The sequence below is a fragment of the Sesamum indicum genome, linkage group LG3, assembly GCF_026168435.1.
Source record: "Sesamum indicum cultivar Baizhima isolate 11 linkage group LG3, ASM2616843v1, whole genome shotgun sequence".
In the NCBI taxonomy this organism is placed as follows: Eukaryota; Viridiplantae; Streptophyta; class Magnoliopsida; order Lamiales; family Pedaliaceae; genus Sesamum; species Sesamum indicum.
In genome coordinates, this window is record NC_142659.1 from 15,679,334 (window position 1) to 15,698,464 (window position 19,131).

At 34.5% G+C, this 19,131-nt stretch overlaps 4 protein-coding genes, 1 long non-coding RNA gene and 1 other non-coding gene across 6 annotated transcripts; 2 read left to right on the forward strand and 4 right to left on the reverse strand.

Annotated features, from left to right (window-relative positions):
* Nucleotides 1–113: 113 nt before the first annotated feature.
* LOC105157662 (protein JINGUBANG) lies at nt 114–1,739 on the reverse strand. Its single transcript, XM_088878678.1, has 2 exons — nt 1,486–1,739; nt 114–1,278 (listed from the first exon to the last, which is right to left on the reverse strand). The coding sequence occupies exons 1-2, from the start codon at nt 1,580–1,582 to the stop codon at nt 299–301; spliced, it is 1,077 nt and encodes a 358-aa protein (XP_088734804.1). The 5' UTR covers nt 1,583–1,739; the 3' UTR covers nt 114–298.
* Nucleotides 1,374–2,386, forward strand: LOC148788723 (uncharacterized). The gene is made up of 2 exons (XR_016064677.1): nt 1,374–1,515; nt 2,032–2,386. It is a non-coding gene; the product is annotated as an uncharacterized LOC148788723 (long non-coding RNA).
* Nucleotides 2,387–7,604: 5,218 nt separating this feature from the next.
* On the forward strand, nt 7,605–9,458 carry DELTA-TIP (delta tonoplast integral protein). Its single transcript, XM_088878744.1, has 3 exons — nt 7,605–7,829; nt 7,991–8,241; nt 8,870–9,458. Exons 1-3 carry the CDS (start codon nt 7,703–7,705, stop codon nt 9,236–9,238), a joined length of 747 nt encoding a protein of 248 aa, XP_088734870.1. The 5' UTR covers nt 7,605–7,702; the 3' UTR covers nt 9,239–9,458.
* Nucleotides 9,459–10,438: 980 nt separating this feature from the next.
* Nucleotides 10,439–12,912, reverse strand: PNSB3 (NDH-dependent cyclic electron flow 1). The gene is made up of 6 exons (XM_011074095.3): nt 12,601–12,912; nt 12,428–12,538; nt 12,283–12,339; nt 11,356–11,418; nt 11,178–11,240; nt 10,439–10,640 (listed from the first exon to the last, which is right to left on the reverse strand). The coding sequence occupies exons 1-6, from the start codon at nt 12,793–12,795 to the stop codon at nt 10,548–10,550; spliced, it is 582 nt and encodes a 193-aa protein (XP_011072397.1). The 5' UTR covers nt 12,796–12,912; the 3' UTR covers nt 10,439–10,547.
* A 67-nt stretch (nt 12,913–12,979) lies between these two features.
* Nucleotides 12,980–13,053, reverse strand: TRNAN-GUU (transfer RNA asparagine (anticodon GUU)). The gene has a single exon. It is a non-coding gene; the product is annotated as a tRNA-Asn (tRNA).
* Nucleotides 13,054–13,223: 170 nt separating this feature from the next.
* On the reverse strand, nt 13,224–19,090 carry TRZ4 (tRNAse Z4). Its single transcript, XM_011074098.3, has 12 exons — nt 18,515–19,090; nt 17,935–18,024; nt 17,162–17,206; nt 17,020–17,074; nt 16,828–16,871; nt 16,284–16,727; nt 15,924–16,192; nt 15,687–15,831; nt 15,509–15,559; nt 14,820–15,223; nt 14,050–14,719; nt 13,224–13,589 (listed from the first exon to the last, which is right to left on the reverse strand). Exons 1-12 carry the CDS (start codon nt 18,959–18,961, stop codon nt 13,275–13,277), a joined length of 2,979 nt encoding a protein of 992 aa, XP_011072400.1. The 5' UTR covers nt 18,962–19,090; the 3' UTR covers nt 13,224–13,274.
* Between the last annotated feature and the right edge of the window lie 41 nt (nt 19,091–19,131).

The window sequence follows — 19,131 nt, forward strand, 5'->3', positions numbered from 1 at the left end:
GAAGATGGTGCAGGTACCACCAACAAAAACTCATTGGTACCCGCATCTATTTTAACCCGCAAATGCTTGAGAAAATTTAAATAGAGAGTATGATAATTGTTCAAGATGATGTATTAACTAAAAATTGCTCAATATTGTTTATTGCTGCTTTATTCAGAGGCATGCATCCATAAACAGATTCGAGCAGGAGTATGCTACACAAAATTGTTGGCTTTCTGCTCATTCTATTATTTCAAGTCTTGGTTGGGGATCACTAACGCAATCTTCTTCGATACCCATAAAGGTGATTACACTGGTCTCACTTTGCACTCTGTAATTTCTGACTGCTGTTTTCATCTTTGGATCTATCCCAGTTCGTTTTGTGCGCTGGGTTAACTTTGACTTGCCACACCTTAAGAGTTTGATCTAGACTGGCACTATAGACTAACAAGCCCTTAACACTTTCATTGGTTTCCATAGCAGCAGCTAAACATTTCACTGGCCCATGATGACCATCAATCACTACAAGACTTGAATGGGAGTAGTACTTAGCATCATCTCGCTTCCATATCCGTATAGTTGCATCCTCCGAACCACTTAGGAGTAGATCATCTATTGTCACTAAACAAAGAACTGCAAAATGATGACCCTGTAAGGATCCCCCATGATTGTATCTACCTGAACCTGTTTCCTTCTCCCAAAAGTTTATCAGTCCATCTGATGATCCTGAATACAGGAAGGAAACACTAGGAGACTGGCTTAAAGCCAACGCATTGATTGGAGATGGTTGAAACTTAAGTATCATCATAAGAATATATGAGCTTTCTCTTGAAACCCTTCTCCATATTTTGATTGTGCCGTCAGACGAGGAGGTGAAAACACACCCATCATCTTGGTTGATCACAATTGCACTAACACAACCTTCATGAGCCTCAAATGAGTCGATGCATCGTTTTTCTGAGATTTTCCACACCTTAACTGTTTGATCCCATGAGCCTGTAAATAAAAGCTTCTCCCTCTTGTCATATGCTAGACATGAGATACAGTCTTTATGCTGATGCTTGTTCTTCTTAGGGTATGAGAAGAATGATCTTCTTTGAGGCAAAGTCATCTTCTTTTTTGGAATAGAGTTTTCTGTTGGTGGCATTTCCCATGCACGGATTCTGCAGTCACCATGTGTAGTGAAAAGCAGTTTTCCACAAGCTAAGAGCGCTTGAATTTCGCCTGTTGTAGCTTTGATATAACCCATTTCTATGCAATCTGGGAGTTTCCATGCATGGACCCTACAGCTAGATGACCCTGCAAAAAGGAAGTCTTTTGTGACTGCTATAGAATAAATGTTACCTTCATTGCGATGAAATGATGCTAGGCAATGATATTGAAGAGGTCGGGGTGAAGAGGCGTGAATGGGAGACCGGGGCCATGGTGTCTCAGGACTCATCCCCCAAACAGGGAATGATGCTGCAGATGCACAAGATGTTCTTGGTGAGGTGGGCTGAGAATCACCTTCATTATCGTCAAACGAAAGTCCTCTAGGTAAGTTTACATCGCTTCTTTCTCCATCCACAAACTTCCAGGGGTTCTCTTCACCCCTGAACTCCATCGAATAGAGTTAGAATGACAAAAGAATGAGGTAAATTGATGTGACTGGGACAAATTGGTATTTAGAGTACTTGAGAACTTGTCTGAGATAATAGAAGTTTAACTTTCGCAGACAGTAGCTCGAAAGTCCTTCAGATATATAGTACAATGCATCAATTTCCAACGAGCTACGATGTTTTGTATTGATCAAGGTGCTTTTCTTGTAATTTTTATCAGCACAACAGCATAGCCTCTTTAGGTGGTCCAACTATTAAATACCGTAGTTTTTGTAGTTAATTGCTGTTCTTTGGTAGTTCTAATAATTGTGGGCACATGTTAAGGTAGTTGATCGCAGTTACTGCATTTAGATGGCAGTGCCATTGTGTTAGTTTTTGGGGTTTAATGGTCTGATCTACCTTTTTTGTCTCGCCACTTAAACTACATTGGACCCATTGTTTCTTTGTTGTACAGATTCAGACTTGTGATGACTTCAGGCCTGAGCACTTCCACTTGAAGGGAAGTACTGAACTAGTCTAGTAAATTTGACATCTTGCAGTGGTGAAAAGTGCTTGTGAATATTTATTCAGCTTTGAATTCTAGTTATGCCAATTTATCAGCATCAGGTCATAAGCTGGTTTGGGCAACATTTTATCTGATATATAAAAGGGAGAAAAAAAAAAGGTTAAATTAGGATTAGCTATTTCAAGGAATTGAGATCTGAATTGGCACAACGGAGGATTCCACGACCGGTTTGGATTAATGGATTTGAACGTAAGAATTTTAATTGAATTTGTTTGAATAAAGGATTTCAGATTTCTCGCGATAATTTTTTTGAATTTGTTTGGATTATTTCATATATAAAGGATTTTAAATCCTTCGTCTTTTATTTGAATATCAATAAATTTTAAATTCTTGTCATATGAAGTCATTCGAAATTCCTTTACTGAATCGTTATTTCAAATTTAGATCTTTCAATCCAATTGCAGCTGGAAGGACTTTGTTTATTTTCTGTTTTTATAGTCTACTATTAATAAATAAAACAATTGTTGATTACTGCCGACTTATTGAAATAATATAAGACTAGAATATTCAAAGTCTCAAAAGAAAAAAGAGGAACATACATATCAATTTTATCCAAATTAGATTTGGTCGAATCAAATTAATCATAGAATAGTAATATATTTATTATGTAAATAATTATTTGTTTATAATTATATGTCAATTATATTACAAATATATTATATTTATTATATAATTAATTCTATCAAATACAATTTAAATTACAATTCCACAACCTTATACGCATCACGTGAAGTCAATGTACACCATGATTCGGACAGTTTCCGAAAAATCCATACTAGGACCTCACGGGGCTACAGTCTACCCGATTTTGCTAGGTCAGCCTAGATTTTCTTACAGAAATGAACAGGGTAGATAACACATACATTCATTTCACTGATTCTTATCTCTAATTAGTTACAGCAGAGTGCTTTCTTTTGTGCTATGATGATATGATGGCAAGAATTTATGCATCCTCACGAGTTGGTTGAGGGATAGTCTCTATGATTTTTATTTTTGAAAATGTGGGAGGAGTTGTAGTAGGTAAAAAGGAAATTCGGTCTTTAAATCTATTGATGTATATTAACTTCCACCTTAAAACATTTTTAATTGTTTGTGTACCGTCCTCGACATTTATAGCTAATGCACCTAATGAAAAAATATATACAAAATAAATTAAGATGGGCTTTCTTTGAGTTTGTCATAATTATAAATACTTTATTATTATTTGTAAAATAACAAATACACCCTTAAAATTAATGACTGTCTAACAAATACCTTCTTGTAATAGCTCATTTTAAAATGTATTTGTTAGAGATAGTTAATGTTTTCAATTATCACACACATTAAAAAATTACTTTGTAATTTACCCCATATATATATATTTACATCTAGCTCCAGTACAGGTAAATTTTACAGTAAAACCGGATTAAGCATCCTTACACGTTTTAAAGATGAGAAGAAAATCAGAGTTGAGGAACATTGGATGATGCTTACGTGTCACTGCATGCATGGAGGACCATTTTTGGATTAGACCCAATGTGCATTGGGTCAAACAGAATTACATTATTAATTTGTTTGGGTATTGTTCCATTAGGGCCCAAGTGTTTTGTATCTAAACCCTCGTCACAACATTTTAAGAAATTAGACACTCAAATTTTGATATATTTAAAAGAGTGAATTACATTACCACATTTTGAGATTAGACTAAATTACTCGTACATATTTTGTGTTTTATAAAATCATATATAAGTACATTCCTCAAAAAGGGTGTTAATTATGTTAGTGTAATGTCTCTTACAGTGCTATTGTGCTTGTAGCGTGTTTGAAGAGTATGAGAGCCGTGAGAGAGGTATCCCCCATATGAAGGACTTAACCTGTATTTATAGGGGGAATGAGCCCGTTTGCAGGTGGTGTATCCCACTCCCGGAAATCTTGCAAAAAATAGTTGAGATAAGGGATAAATCATTCTTATATGTAGTTAGGAGTTCTTTAGTAGGAGTCCTCTTTGTCCTGGGAGATCCCTCGCCTATGAGGAATCCCAACCGCCATGGAGGTCCTCCTTGCTAGGGCTGATATAGTCCGAGGTGGCTACTAGTACCTAAGTTGATGATGTGTCACGTGGGAGAATGGGTTACCACGCGTGCAGATCTTTTGGACCGAAGGCTTTAACTATGGTCCAAGTCAGGGTACCCCCAATCTCCTCCCTTTTTTTTTTGGGCCAACTTATTTTTATGCACATCAATATATTTTTTAATTTTTTTTAAAAATATTTTTTGGAATACTATTCCTTATGAATTAATTATTTCACCTATCCTCATTTTTTTATTATTTTATATTTAAAACAATCAACAAGAATAAAGTAACAATGACCTTACTGTATAGGTACTATATAATTATGTTTTATTTAAAAAAAGTATTCATAATTTTTTAAATAACCAAGAGTATTCATAATTATCTCAAATCTCATTTATTGTTATTATTATTTTCTTTTGACCCTTAATCCGACTTAATGATAGGCCTTGAACCAAAGAGCATGATTTATAGTAAAGTTTATATCTGAACAGGATTAATTATTTATGTACAGTTCCTCTTATAGACTATCATCATTCCTATAATTAGTACACATAATGAAAATTGAGTGTCAAGTTTTAAGATTGTCCGGACATCCCACAGTGGTAATTTTAGTGGTAGCAATGAGCAAGAAGGAAAATAATAGCGACAGAGTAGTTTTATGTGCTTTTCATTTTACCCTATGCTAAACTTTTGCCATAATTGGACTATGCAATGATTATCTTTTACAAAAATTGAGTATTACTTTTCCTCTTTTATCTATACTAATATAAAAAAATTAAAATTATTTTATACGTACAATTGATGATTATTGACCTTGTCGCACCAATTTTTAAATATGACAATTATATCCCTATAATTAATATGACACCATGATTATTTTTTTTTTGTTTATTTCTTTAACTATTTTTTTGTTAAAGTGTAATTTGTTGGTTTATATATTTTATTTATTTATAATATATTTTAAAATGTGCAAAAATTATTTATTATATACATGCAGGAATAACGTGTCATAACGACTAATATAAAAAGAAAGACCCTTTACACTTAAAAAAAAAGAAGTTAGTTACTCCACCGCATTAATTTTTAAGTAGGTTAATTATACCTCTAAAAATATATTTAAAAATCAGTTATAATTATAAAAGTGATACAACGTTATTTTAATACTACTGTACCAATTTTTTTTTTGTCGATAATACTTTTATTGGTTTTTTTTATTTTTCTTTTTTTTTTAAATGTGATTTGTTGGTATGTAAATTTTATTCTTATTTAATATGATTATATAATGAATAATTTTATCTAAAAAAATAAGAAATAATTGAAATGGAAAATGCGATTTACAAAATCGGAGAAGACAATTGGATCCCATCGAAATGATGATTACAATGATGGCTTTTACACCGACCATTTGATGAAGTTTGACATTTTTTCATAATTACAGCAATCCCACAATCATTTGTCTTCATCATTATGCTTTTCTGCCCCCATTATTATTATTACTATTAGAGGATATAAATTATAAATAAGAGGATATAATACAAGATTTTTAAATATACACACTTGTAATCATGTCAATAATCGCTTTTAGATGACAATATTGTCACAATTTGATTTTGATTCTTGAAAGATTTTGTGCAAATAATTGATATTTGAAAAAGGTAAAAATACAAAATACTGCACATATTTGTATGTTTTCTCATATAAAAATTAAATTTCATAAGACTAATAATAATTGAATGTCTGATTGCAATATAGATTTCACTATAGGACGCTCCTCACAATCACTTTTCTGCTCTAACTGTCATTTTTTTTTTTTTTTTGCATAAATTGATGTTTCATTGGATACAAAATCAATTTATAATAAATGATTCAAAATAAATCTAGTTTTTTTCGATTGGTTTTGCTAGGCAAAAAGGAGCAAATTGCAAAGTCCAAAAACCCTTTAGGCACATAACAACAATAACTAGTAATAATTAAAGGCCAAGTCACCATCATGAATAGTTGAAATTACTTAATTTAAGCCAACCCATTAGCTTAATTAAAATCAAGATTCTCTCTACCCACCCCACCCCTATCAACTCTCAATTATCAAACCCTAATTGGTTTTAAATGCATTAATCCACACAATTATTAATATAACAGTCCCTCTAATCCTATCCACAAATTTATTTATTTTAAAAAATAAAAAAAAAGTATAAATCCAACAAGACAACCCTACAAAAAAATCAAATTTTGATTACCTGGTCGGCGCATTATGTGGCCCAGAGATGGTCATGCCTCCATCACCATTCACCAATCACCAATCACCAATCACCACCCCTTTTGTTTATCATTTCATTTTCATCAAGGGGAAGTGGTGGGGGACCCCTCCTGCCCTCAAACCTGTCATTCTCCACCCCAATTGGTCGGTTCACATGGACCTATTATTCAACACCTTCCACACAATTCCATTTGGCCAGGTTCTTGACAGCTAATCTTTTACCCCCCAAAGTTTACATACGTCCATGCAACCATTTGGATATTACAAGTTTATTATTATTATTATTATTATTATTATTATTATTATTATTAATTTGTGATCAAAATACACTCAATATTTAATATATATATATATATATAATTTTTTTATCGATATCCAATATATTAATTTGTATAATGTGGAGTATAATGCAGTGATATATTTACTTTTTTTAATCCTAAAAGCAAGTAATTTATTATCCGTTTTGTGATCGACCATCACCTAATTTATTTATACGAATATTGTAGTTAAATTAACCATTTGAATCAAAGTGGTTGAAGAATTGTTTTTGCTATTTTTCCACCTAAAATTCTTTAAGGACTACATTAAATTCTAATTCACAACTTTTTTTAATCAAATTCAAATATAAAAATATTAAATAATATAAATTATGTCATATCAAAACGTTGATTATCCAACAAGGACCGTCACCATCGACTATCATCGTAATTTTATTAGAAAAAGTAAAATAAGAAAATATGAATAATTAACATAGAAGATAGAATTTTCCACGTAGGACAGAGTTATCACTCACTCTCTCTCTCTCCTCTATCTTGTATCAAGGCAAATAGGATATTCTTCAAAGTTCAAACAAAAACTCGCTCGCCAACAAGACGTTGCTGTTGTAAGTTTAAATTTCACAAATGTAAATGTAAATCTGTTTCTGTGATAGTTAGTTGTTTTCTCATTTAAAAGTATTTGTTGATTTGTATTATTAATATATTGAATTAATTTTTAAAAATTTAAATGTATGGAATGATGTAATGAATCACATACAATAATTATAATAATAATAATAAAATAAAAATGACTCAATTAAAACTAAAATAAATAAACCTAAAGTCCAATTAATGTTTGAGATCTCAGCATTTCACAGTATATATATGCGACGCTGACACTGCTCTTCCCACCTCAACAACAACAACAACAACGTCAATTACTTTCTCTCTCTCTCTCTAAACCTTTTCTTTGAATATTATTAATTAATCGAAAATGCCTGCAATCGCTTTCGGCCGAATCGACGACTCCTTCAGCTTCGCCTCCATCAAGGCCTACATCGCCGAGTTCATCTCCACCTTGCTCTTCGTCTTCGCCGGCGTCGGCTCCGCCATTGCTTTCAGTTAATTCATAGTCGCACTACTCTATTATTAACCCTAATTAATTACCCCCCCCCCCCATGCATGCCGCCCCATGCAAATAAGTACTTGTGTCAACTAACTTTTTGACCTGCGTCAATTCGTTATTAATTTACATTTTTTTTCTGGTGAATTGTTTGAACAGACAAGTTGACGTCGGACGCCGCCCTCGACCCGCCGGGGCTGGTGGCAATCGCTGTGTGCCATGGATTCGCTCTCTTTGTGGCGGTTGCCGTCGGAGCTAACATCTCCGGCGGCCACGTCAACCCCGCCGTCACCTTCGGGTTGGCCGTTGGTGGACAGATCACCATCCTCACCGGCATTTTCTACTGGATCGCTCAGCTTTTGGGCTCCACTGTCGCTTGTTTCTTGCTCAAAGTCGTTACCGGAGGATTGGTGAGTCCATTTTTTCAAATTACTCTAATTTTAATTTTTTATTCTCTTTAAAATAACTTTTTTCTCCCCAAATACTAACTCTTGATAGTAATGGAAAATTTACAAAACAAGTATTTTTCAACTATAATGAAATTTTTATATTTTATTAATTTTTATATGTATGACACGTCCATAAAATTAAAAATATATGCTGTATATAATATAAAGTGAAATAGAAATTTAAAAGTTCAATCTAATATCACTGTCCAAAAAGGTTCAATTGGGACACAAAATTAAAAGGAAAATTGAAATATTTTATCACAATAATTGTATTATCTTTTCTACACAGTAGTGGCACACAGCACATTCGATGTGGGTGCAAAAATATTTAAAAATTATAAATAATTAATATTTTTATTGATAACTTGATTTATTATGGAAATATTGGCTTCAAAAATATAAAAATGCCAAAATTGAGAAAATTATCTGATGGGTATTTTAGTAAATTTATTAAAATATTAAAATTACTAAAATGACCAAATTTATTTGGAAAGAAATAAGGTAAAGGATAAATTTATTCAAAAGTTGGTACAACCACAAATAATTACGTTGATGTGATGATTGATTTAATTAATATAATGCATTGCAGGCTATTCCAACCCATGGTGTGGGCGCTGGTGTTGGAGCCATTGAAGGGGTAGTTATGGAAATAATCATCACATTTGCATTGGTCTACACCGTCTACGCCACCGCAGCCGATCCCAAGAAGGGCTCATTGGGTACTATTGCGCCCATTGCCATTGGGTTCATTGTGGGTGCCAACATTTTGGCTGCAGGCCCATTCTCCGGTGGCTCCATGAACCCGGCCAGATCCTTCGGCCCAGCTGTGGCCGCCGGCGACTTCTCCGGCCACTGGATTTACTGGGTCGGCCCACTCATCGGAGGCGGCCTGGCCGGACTCATCTACAGCAATGTGTACATGCAGCACGAGCATGCACCACTTGCCAGCGATTTCTAAATTTGTTGATCGATCGAGGGGTGGTTCTGCAATTTCCCATTTGTTTGTGGTCCAAAATGCAAAATCCTTTTAGATTAGGGGGCTTCCCTTTTGTTTTCAATAAAAGGAAGGGGAAATTATTTTCTTTTCTTCCTTTTCCTTTTTTATTTTTAATTTAAATTTGGTTTGGGGTTGTAAAAATCCATTTTCTTGGTGTAATGAAGGTGGTTGCTTTGTGGAATGATTGAGGGATTTGTTGAGGATTGCAGCCATTATTTGGTTTCAATGGATGCTTTTGGTTACCCTCTTTTCATGCTTAATTTATCTCAATCATCATTAAAAAAAGAAATAATTACATTCATACTCTTTAATTTATATTTTATTTTTATTTTTTTTTAAAAAAAAAATATGTACATTTACCAGAAACATCAGTATCACTTACACAAATAATTCCTATTTTTTAAAAAATTACACATACACCCTTAGAAACCTTAATAATATTATTACTTTTTTGTTCTCATAGTTGGTTTTTGTATTATGCAAAAAATAGGGGTGATTTATATAATAGAGATGGGTCAGGGGTATAAATGTAACTATCCCACTTAAAAAAAAAAGAGTGTAATAACGACAAAAGAGATTAAAAATTAAATTATCGTTATTGATATAATTAAGCAACAGCAACTTTAATTTTGTTAAAATAGTGATTTTTATGACAAAGTGACAGTTATTGTATAAAATTATCCCTATTAATAATCAGTAGTAAAAAAAATTGTATGTCACTATAGATATTTTTTTTTTTTTTGAAAAGATAGTTAATTACTAATTAGTGTACTATATTTGCTTTGTCAATAAATTCTCACCCTAAGTTTCGTTAATTTATCAATTGCAAGGGAAAATAGTATTTTTTTTTTCCTCTCATATTTTAAACACGTAGCCGCTATGCTTAGCATGTGCCTTTTTCCTCAAAATACTAATAAAATTTAAATTTTTTTATAACTTATAAGACTTTTTATGCTAATTTTATAATTAATAGGATGAAAAATATTTCGACCCTAAGATATAGGACAAAAAATATCATCTCTCCACAATTGTATATAACAATTTAGATAAAATTTATAAACATATTCTCATAACCAATGCAATTTTAATTCTCAATGAAAAAAGATTGTTCTACATAATTCTAATTAAATTGATTAATAACCAATAATTTCACCCGCAAAATTATCTAAAAATAAAACCAGTTTCTCTCTTTTCTTATTCAATTATTTCCAGAAAAATAAACTCGAAATAACATCGTAATCAATTATTTAATTAATTAATATACATTTATTCATACATAAACGGTCTGAATCTCATCTTCAGGAGGCTCTTTCCCGTAAGTCCATTGATGCGCTTTCCATTCAGGAAGCTGTTGGATCACAACCTGCCACGTTTCCCCCACAAACTTTATTTTGCTCAAAACATGAAATTAATATCAAGAAAGTTTTGGGGCCATTTTCTATTACTTTATTCATCGGGGACCATTTTGATCAAATGAACGGAAAATTACAACGAACACCCCTAAAATTTGACATAATTATAAATATTTTTTATTATTTGAAAAATTACATATACCTCTAATGTTTGATGAAATGATATAGTTTTTGGATAAAATTATGAACTTTGTCCTTACTGTATTTTTTTTTTTTAAAAAATGGATGAGATTGATGCAAAATTTTGAAAATTTGTAAAAAGAATTAGTCTGTAATAGCCCACAAGAGCATTTTTGTCAGTTCATTATAAAAAACTAACTGAAATTAATGAATTGGACTAATTTTTTGATGGCTGTTAAGTCAGAATATTGATAATATATAAAATTATAATAAAATATTTGTAATTATGTTAAATTTTAGAAAAATTGATCATAATTTGACCTAAAATGAATAGCAGAAAGAGTTGGAGAAAAGGGTAAATGACAAACCACTCCTCTGGAATCTGGTCTACCAACGGTGGTCTGACAAGCAAGTCTCCAGTTCTTGGGATTCTGCAAATCGCATTTTCAATTCAAGTAACTCATGAGTATACATTTAACGACTCTTGGCGTAGTCCTACGTATTAAGAATAAAGTTTCTGAAACCACGACTTATGAGAAAACTTACCCTTTTGAGCTTTTCCTTTTCTTTGTCTGTGCGAGGGCTTAACAACTCCTTTCCTTCAACAACCTACTACAGAACAATTCTTAATTAATAAGAAAGAAAATAAATTAAATAAAAAAGAATTGGTTTGAATCAGAGTTCAGTAAAGTCAGAGTTGTCATTTAGTGAATACTGAATTAAATTTTTTATTTTAAATTATTATTTTTTATTTAAGCTAATATGTGCAAGTCACGAGTGCATAATATTTCTTTAACTAAAATAAGCGACATAACTTTTGTATACGAAGTGTGTCCAGCTCTAAATGAAATAAAAGATGCAATATAATTTGAAATAGAAAATTCAAATCGACCAAATCTTTTGCACTTATCATATAATTAAATTTACATGCTTAATCATATTCTTAATTCTATAAGTCTAGTTATTTAGCACTTTACTATAATTTATTGAAATTGTAAAATGGTCCTTTTATTTTTTTGATTTTATGATTTTAGGACAAATTAGTCGAAAAGTGGCATATGTCAGTTAAAAATAGGGAAAACACTTATTTTTTGCAGACGTGACAAACAAGTATGGCATGGCAACTCATGCCATGTGGGCTTTTTTGTTTTGTACATCACCAATCAATTGCCACATCATCACAATTCAACCAATAAGATGTGTTTCCCTAATTTATAACTTTTGTATACTAGTTTCCGATTCCAGCCAAATTTGTTCCCAAATCACGAAATAAAAAAAGTGAAGGATCAATTTACAATCTTGACAAGTTATAGGATTAAAATGCCAAAAGTGTATAATTATAGGACTAGAAAGAAAACTAATATTAGGCTTGAAAAAGAAGAGTGTGATTGATTTTAAGCTAATTGGAAATAAAGATAATAAATTAGTAGAGATTGATTAAGAATATAAAGTTGTAATGGAAGGGATGATGACCTCAACAATGCAAGTCCCACAAGTTCCTCCTCCCCCACAATTCAGCAGAGGTCTAGCCTGCAAACACACAAACCCTATCTCATCAACACTTGGGACACCCGACTTTCTTAAGCAAAATGGAGTTGAAAGTGGTCGTCTTACGTACATATGGACCGTAGAGTTCGACGTCGTTATCCAACATTACGTCCCTAAGTTTCTGACCTCCACAAGCCCTACGATAATGCACGTCCGGCGTTCCATCGGGAAGCAAAACCGGCTGCATATATAAAACGTCATCGGTCGAAACGTGTAAATTTGTGGCAGTTAGAATTCACTTACACTGACAAATGCGAAGTTGACAGCAGCAGGTTCTTCTTGTGGAGGTGCTGGTTGGGCGTCGTTTGAAGTTTGAACGGCTCTGATTTTCTTGAGTCTAGAGAAGGAAAGATGATGATGATGAAGAAGAGGGGGCTTAGATGAATTGAGAGGGTGGTTGTTGGGTAAGTTGAATTGGAGGGTTGATGATGATGCCATTGTTGGTTTGGATAAAGGGGAAGGTTGAAGATGGAGGATAGTAGAAGATGAGTTGGGTGTATGTATGGTTATGCTTCTTCTTCATCTTATCACTTATTCTTTTGGATCCATCCTTTCTCTTGTAACCTGTTTTGTTATAGAGAAGAAAAAGGGCAGTTAAGTAATTCAATTTAGTTAAAACGGACGCTAGAGGAAGGGGTTGAACCTTCGACCTTGTGGTTAACAGCCACACGCTCTAACCAACTGAGCTACTCCAGCTGCTCGCTTCTATTCATACCAACCAACAATCCATCAATTGCTTACGATCTATCAGAGCCGGTCTTAATATTTATTTTTTTCTTTTGGTTGTTTTTGAGCAAAAAAGCAGTCTTTCACAATGTCCCAAGTATTACACATTTATGACAAGGGTAAGAAAATGGGAAGACAAATGCTCAAAACCAAGAATAAAGTCATATATATCCGCCTTAAAAGATTTTAAATTAGGCAAGTGCAGTATCCAAATTCACATCCTCGGATTCATCAACAACCATTTCATCTCTAAACAAGAGTTTTAAATACGGCAGCACCTTTGGAAGAACATGTATATCTGCCAAGTTTACACTCATCATATCAAAAGCAATGCAAGTTTTATGCATGTGAGTTTCGTCAAACACCGGAATCTTGGGGTATCGTTGGCTGAAATGAGTAAGGATGATGCGATATGCACCAGCAGAATCTCCTACTTCCACAGCTTCCTTGGTTGTGCTGTGGTTTCGTGCAATGGCCTCATCCACCATGCTATCTTCAAAAGTCGCCTGCAAAACGAGCGACATGTTTGGTTAAAAATCATAGCTGCTTTTCTCAATCACAAAACATCAAAACATTCGACAACAGGGTGAAAAATCACGACATCAGAAAACTAGAAATTCCAGCTCTTGATATACAAGATTATTACATCATATATCTATACCTTTTTTAGCTAAATTTTCCAGATGTTCAACACTATTTTTATGATCATGCCGAGAAGTTACTTTAATGATCATTGAAAGAAGCTGTTCAAAAGTTTTGTGCATGATTCATCTTAAAAGCCACTTCAACCGTACAAGAAATTAACATTTCTTCTCTTAAGACAAGTTTGACATCTTTTTCGTTGTAATTTCTTGCAGATTATCTGAAAATTACGACACTCGACAAACTGAATAGGTGTATAAAATCTGGCAGGAATGATTCTCTAATGAAATTGAAGCATGCTGATAAGTTTTTTACATCACTTGCCTCGTGAATAAGAACAGTTGCACCACGAGAAGCCTTGACAAGTTCCGGGCAAGGCCTGGTGTCACCTGAGTACACGATTTTCCACCCAGGTATGGTTTTTCCAACTTTGTTGATCCTATTTGAGGCTTGCAATACAACACCAAATGCTTGTGGGCAATGCACCACAGGAAAACTTATCAACGCTTCTAATCCAGCTTCTGCAAGAACCTTCTTCAAGGACTTGAGGATAGGAATGGCAGCAGCAATCTGAGTAGGACTTCCCGGCCTTTTCCAGAAACTCTGCATACGGCTTCCTCTAGCAAACAAAGTAGAATCAACATTTTCACCGACTAACCCAACTGTGCTTCCATTCTTACTGCCCTGAGAGTGCGCAGGACTTTCTTGCACGGCGTTGTCTTCCTTTGATCCTAAAGCCTCAAGCGAAGCTTCTGTTGTATGCCAACAATCTAGAAACTGCATATCTAGATCCTCAAGTCTCTGGTAGGCATCGAGAAACCTCTTGAGCTGCCTAGGGCCGACAATGATGATAGGTTCATGTAGTACTCCTTTCAATAAATCCCGTCGCAGAGCCAGGATTCTGACCAGGCCCGTATGATGATCAGCATGTATATGTGAAATCCAGATACATTTTAAACCTCTTACAGCTTCATCAGCACCCTGGACACCAAATCTGTAGGCAAGATATTTAAAAGTATTACATGCAAATCATAGAAGAAAATGAAAGAGAAGCTGTGGAAAGATGCCAAACACATGGATCAGTTTAGCTCTACCTTCTTTTTAGCTGTCCCAGAGTTCCTTCGCCACAATCTAAAAGTATACTTCCCTTTGAAAATAAATTGATAAAAATGGAACTAACATTTCGATACTTCGAGGGCTGAGAGGAACCAGTGCCCAGAAGAACAATCTCCATTTCTTCTCTAGTTATATTTTCAAGACAGCTAGGAAGTGTACATTCATGCAACCATGGCTCCTCAGTTATAACTGTTTCAGCATCCATCGATGCTTTCTCTGCACAAGTATCTCGGTTATCCAACCAGAACTGGGTTACTTGTTGAGAAGCATCTCCAATCTCAGGAATCTCAGATAGTAGCTCTTCAATGATCTCTGAAGGAGATGATAAATTTGGTATACCCGATTTGTCAAGTCCAAGATTTGCATACGGGCGCAGATGGAACTGTTTAACATACATACACTACATCACTAGCAGACTTGAAAGAGGTGCTCAAACAATCGACAAATAATCTAAAGATTCAATCTCAAGCAATAACCATTGATTCAAACAGGAGTCTAGGCTGAATAGAAAGGAAAATCCACATTTATACGGACAAGTTTGGCCAAAACGAGATCCAGTTTGGGGATTAAATGAACCAACTATTTCAAAGTTAACCACATAAAAGATGAATAACCAGATGTCAACAAACATTCCGGGTTGCGGATACTATCAGGGGATTTTTCATACCTTGAGAAGATTCTCTGCTGGAATTGATTCTCTGGTTGTTGGCAAGAGACTCTGACAAGACGCAACTTAAGAGACTCAGTAAGCAGACAAGCTTTTTGCTCATAATCACTAAATTAAATGCATTGTTTCAGTTAATCTAAAATGAACTACAACATCTTGGAAATAGAATAAAGTATACCTTATCAAATGCTATTGCTTCAGATGACACGTTCAGGTTCTGCAGAGACCAAAAACCAGGAGATGGAAAAAATTGAGGACACAGATAGTTAAGACGTGCTGCAATTCTAGCACTTGCTTTTAAAATTGGAACCTCGACATTTTTCCTGGAAAATATTGAGATCCATCAGCTCTAACTGTTCAAGCAGGAAGCAACTTACAAAAAATTCAAAAACAGAAATTCATCAAAGCGACCAACATTTCATGCCCTGCCATAATATGTTGAGCGGCTCCAAATTTTGACATCCACGTTTGGTAATCATCTGTCTTTGTGACGAATGAGGGACTTAGGTGAATCACACAATTCACAATTTTGGAACCTTCTGCTACGTCATAAGCAGTATCTACATAATAAGGGGTAAGACATTGTAGAGACAATAAATCCTGCAAATGTGATGACGTTGGGCAGTCGACCAGCAGTACAATAGGACCAGGAACAGAAGGACCAAGCACATCACTTGGGTGTACCTGAACATCACAAAAGGGTTCAATAGGATGAACCTGTGGGTCCAACACAGTACAAAGCTAAGTTCAAAAGGTTTAAGCATTATGCATGTACCATGATATTTTCACGATCTGACTTAACAGAATTTCCAAGTTGCAATTCACGATACTTTGGGCCAGGTCTTAATCCAAGAGCAGCAGCTTTTTTGGGGTCAAATTTTCCCTTAATTTCAGGCAATTCACATATATAAATAACAGAAACATCACCAGGCTTAGTCGAGTTCACACCAAATTCTGGAGAACTCAACTCATAAGATCTTTCCTTCATCGAGTCAGAAACTTCTATACATCTTGGTCTTAAGAGTACAGCTGAAATTTTGACCACTTCATCATCAATAAGAACAAAAGGATCATCAAACTTCCTTGACATGTTACTGGAAGATCCATTTGGACCAAGCATTGGACCAAAACTACGCGTATGAACCATGGCAGCATTAGGGATGAAAGATTTCATAGCATCAACTAAATATTTAAAATCCGAGGGACCCCATACATTGACCTGAGCAACGAAGCGGCAGAGTTATAATTTCACAAAATCAGAAGTTAAATAATTCGCAATAACAGAACTTGAAGAAATGTGAATTCGAATTAACACTTACAGACATTCCTTCATCCCCCATGCCAGCCAGAGTCAATAAGAGACCTGCAGTGAGAAAGTAAACACTAAACTTTTAACCGACTTATCAGTTCCCTCAGTATCATTGATCATAAAAAGTATGAGAAATAAAACAAGGTTATACCATTCGCTCGGAAAAGAAAAAGAAAGAAATCTGAGAAAATAAATAGGATACCTGGAAGTCCACCAGCAGTTTCTGAGCAGACACGTGAGAGGAATATGTGATCAATCTGGAGAAATTTTATAGTAAATATGTAAGAAGATCCGCCCTTGTAATAAGAGAGATTGAAGCATATGCATGTTTAGGCATAAGCTACCTTCGATAATTTGATTTTGTGCTCACTGCAAAAGCGTTGCAGTCCCTGGAAAAAAATGACAAAGACTGAGAAATAAGAGCAAGGGCTCCAAATATAATTCATCCTAAAGATATCTAAAATCATAAAACTTTTAAGAAACAATTGCTCGATAGCCAATACATTTGATGCAAAAACCATGGTAACCGTACCAGACATAACACAGGTCCATTCCACAGCCAGAACAAGCCGATAAATAAGTTAATAACTATGGAGAAAGAAGAGTAAAAGCCATAACATCATTACAATCTTCCTTTTCTGTTTTGTATTGTGTTTCCCAGATTAGAAAAGCTAACCAAACTATATAAGTTACTTTAGTAAGTAGGTGTAACATTTAACAGTTGACATGTCCCCTCTCCTTTTCCAACTCTAGTTACAAGTGGATGAATATGATTCTTCATGATTTTCTTGAGGAAGCATTTACTACAGCCTCGTTATTGACTACAGATATTTTCCAGGTTTTATCTTCTCTATGAATCAACTGTACCCCTCCTGTCAAACATTCAACTTCCGGTTCACAAGATGCCAACTAAAACATGTAATATATCAGCTAAAAGTTTCAAAATTTGAAACAAAATTTCCTCGGAATATCATATGACCACATCGTAAACTAAGTATTCAGCCAAATTCCTTAATCAACAACTAAAAGAATAAAACTTCTCCCTATGGCCACCAAATACTGATTTTAATATTTCGATTTAGCATACAAAACTTGAATCGAATCAAAGTAAGCTCACTTCTCCAGCATTAAATATAAATCTTTGCTTGTCAAAAAACAGCAGCACTGATGGTGATGTATCTTGAGTGTCCATACCAGTCCCAAGAATCTGCAAGATAAACAGATTTAAATTTAAGCATAAAGAAAAAAGAAAAGTGAACACGTTAAAAATACCTATATCCTTAAAATCAACAAATATACTTTCAGTAAGTAGGCACATGGATTCTCATCATCATAGAATAGTTCAAATACAACCCCGACAAAGATCAGGCGAAATTCCATATTAAAATGCAGGGCTTCAATACTCTAACTCATCAGAGCAGAACAAAAACACTCCTCTATCCTTGACTACTTCCTTTCTAAGTCTCCCCGATATTCCACTCATAGTATATGTTCTAAATACGAAACGGAAATCCATCCATGTAAACCCCGCCAATGCCATATTTATCACATAAGCAAAAACCCAAATACAAGAAACAAATTTTAAGCATATAAGTCATACAATCAAGCAACCTAGTGTTACCTAATTTGGTTACTCAACCACGCAGCACAACATCATCAGAAACAAAAACAAAAGCCAATTCAAAGTATCCCCTTACCTGAACATAGGAAATTGTATTAGCAGGATTCAGCTTTCGAACTTTAAGCTGCAAATTCTTTTTGGGCCTATCACTCTCATCTCTACCCTCAGCCCTCTTTCTATTAAATCCAAAAACCTCAGTTGCACCTTTTGTACCTGCGTCCCTTTCTTCCATCGCCAAGAAACCGCCTTTATCACTACTTTTATCCTTCTTCTTCGAAGTCTCTCTAGAAGTACTTGTGTTCCGATTAAAAGAACGGGAATTCTTGTTATTGTTACCCGTGCTATGCGGTTTCTTGGAGTAAGCCGAAAAAGCGGCAAATGGGAGTGGGGGTTTGAGGGAGAAAGCAAAGGAAGAGGAAAAAGTGCGATTTTTACGGAAGAAAATTGGGGCGGCGGAGAAGGGATGGCGATGATGGTAGTTGGCGGAGGAGAGAAGGAGGCGAAGGTTTGCAATCTGGGGCATTCTTTCTTATTTATTGTTTGAAGATTTGAAGGGTTTAAGGGGGAGAAAAAGGGCTCCAACTCAAAACCCCATTATCCATTTTGTTGCTCCCTTTTTTCAGAAATTGATATTGCCTTCTGGATTGGATAGCAACTTTCTAACACTTTTTTTCAACTTTTTTCCTGAAAGTA

Excerpts from the sequence above, each read along its gene's own strand:
- LOC105157662 (XM_088878678.1), bottom strand. The coding sequence starts at position 1,582 with ATGGAGTTCAGGGGTGAAGAGAACCCCTGGAAGTTTGTGGATGGAGAA. Across the intron at positions 1,279-1,485 it reads TTCGTTTGACGATAATGAAG|GGTCATCTAGCTGTAGGGTC; the intron begins GTGATTCTCAGC and ends TCCTTTTTGCAG.
- DELTA-TIP (XM_088878744.1), top strand. The coding sequence starts at position 7,703 with ATGCCTGCAATCGCTTTCGGCCGAATCGACGACTCCTTCAGCTTCGCC. Across the intron at positions 7,830-7,990 it reads CGGCTCCGCCATTGCTTTCA|ACAAGTTGACGTCGGACGCC; the intron begins GTTAATTCATAG and ends TTGTTTGAACAG. Across the intron at positions 8,242-8,869 it reads AAGTCGTTACCGGAGGATTG|GCTATTCCAACCCATGGTGT; the intron begins GTGAGTCCATTT and ends AATGCATTGCAG.
- PNSB3 (XM_011074095.3), bottom strand. The coding sequence starts at position 12,795 with ATGGCATCATCATCAACCCTCCAATTCAACTTACCCAACAACCACCCT. Across the intron at positions 11,241-11,355 it reads AAAAGGAAAAGCTCAAAAGG|AATCCCAAGAACTGGAGACT; the intron begins GTAAGTTTTCTC and ends TGCGATTTGCAG. Across the intron at positions 10,641-11,177 it reads GACCAGATTCCAGAGGAGTG|GTTGTGATCCAACAGCTTCC; the intron begins GTTTGTCATTTA and ends GAAACGTGGCAG.
- TRZ4 (XM_011074098.3), bottom strand. The coding sequence starts at position 18,961 with ATGCCCCAGATTGCAAACCTTCGCCTCCTTCTCTCCTCCGCCAACTAC. Across the intron at positions 17,075-17,161 it reads ACAAAATCAAATTATCGAAG|ATTGATCACATATTCCTCTC; the intron begins GTAGCTTATGCC and ends AAATTTCTCCAG. Across the intron at positions 16,193-16,283 it reads CAGATCGTGAAAATATCATG|GTACACCCAAGTGATGTGCT; the intron begins GTACATGCATAA and ends TGTGATGTTCAG.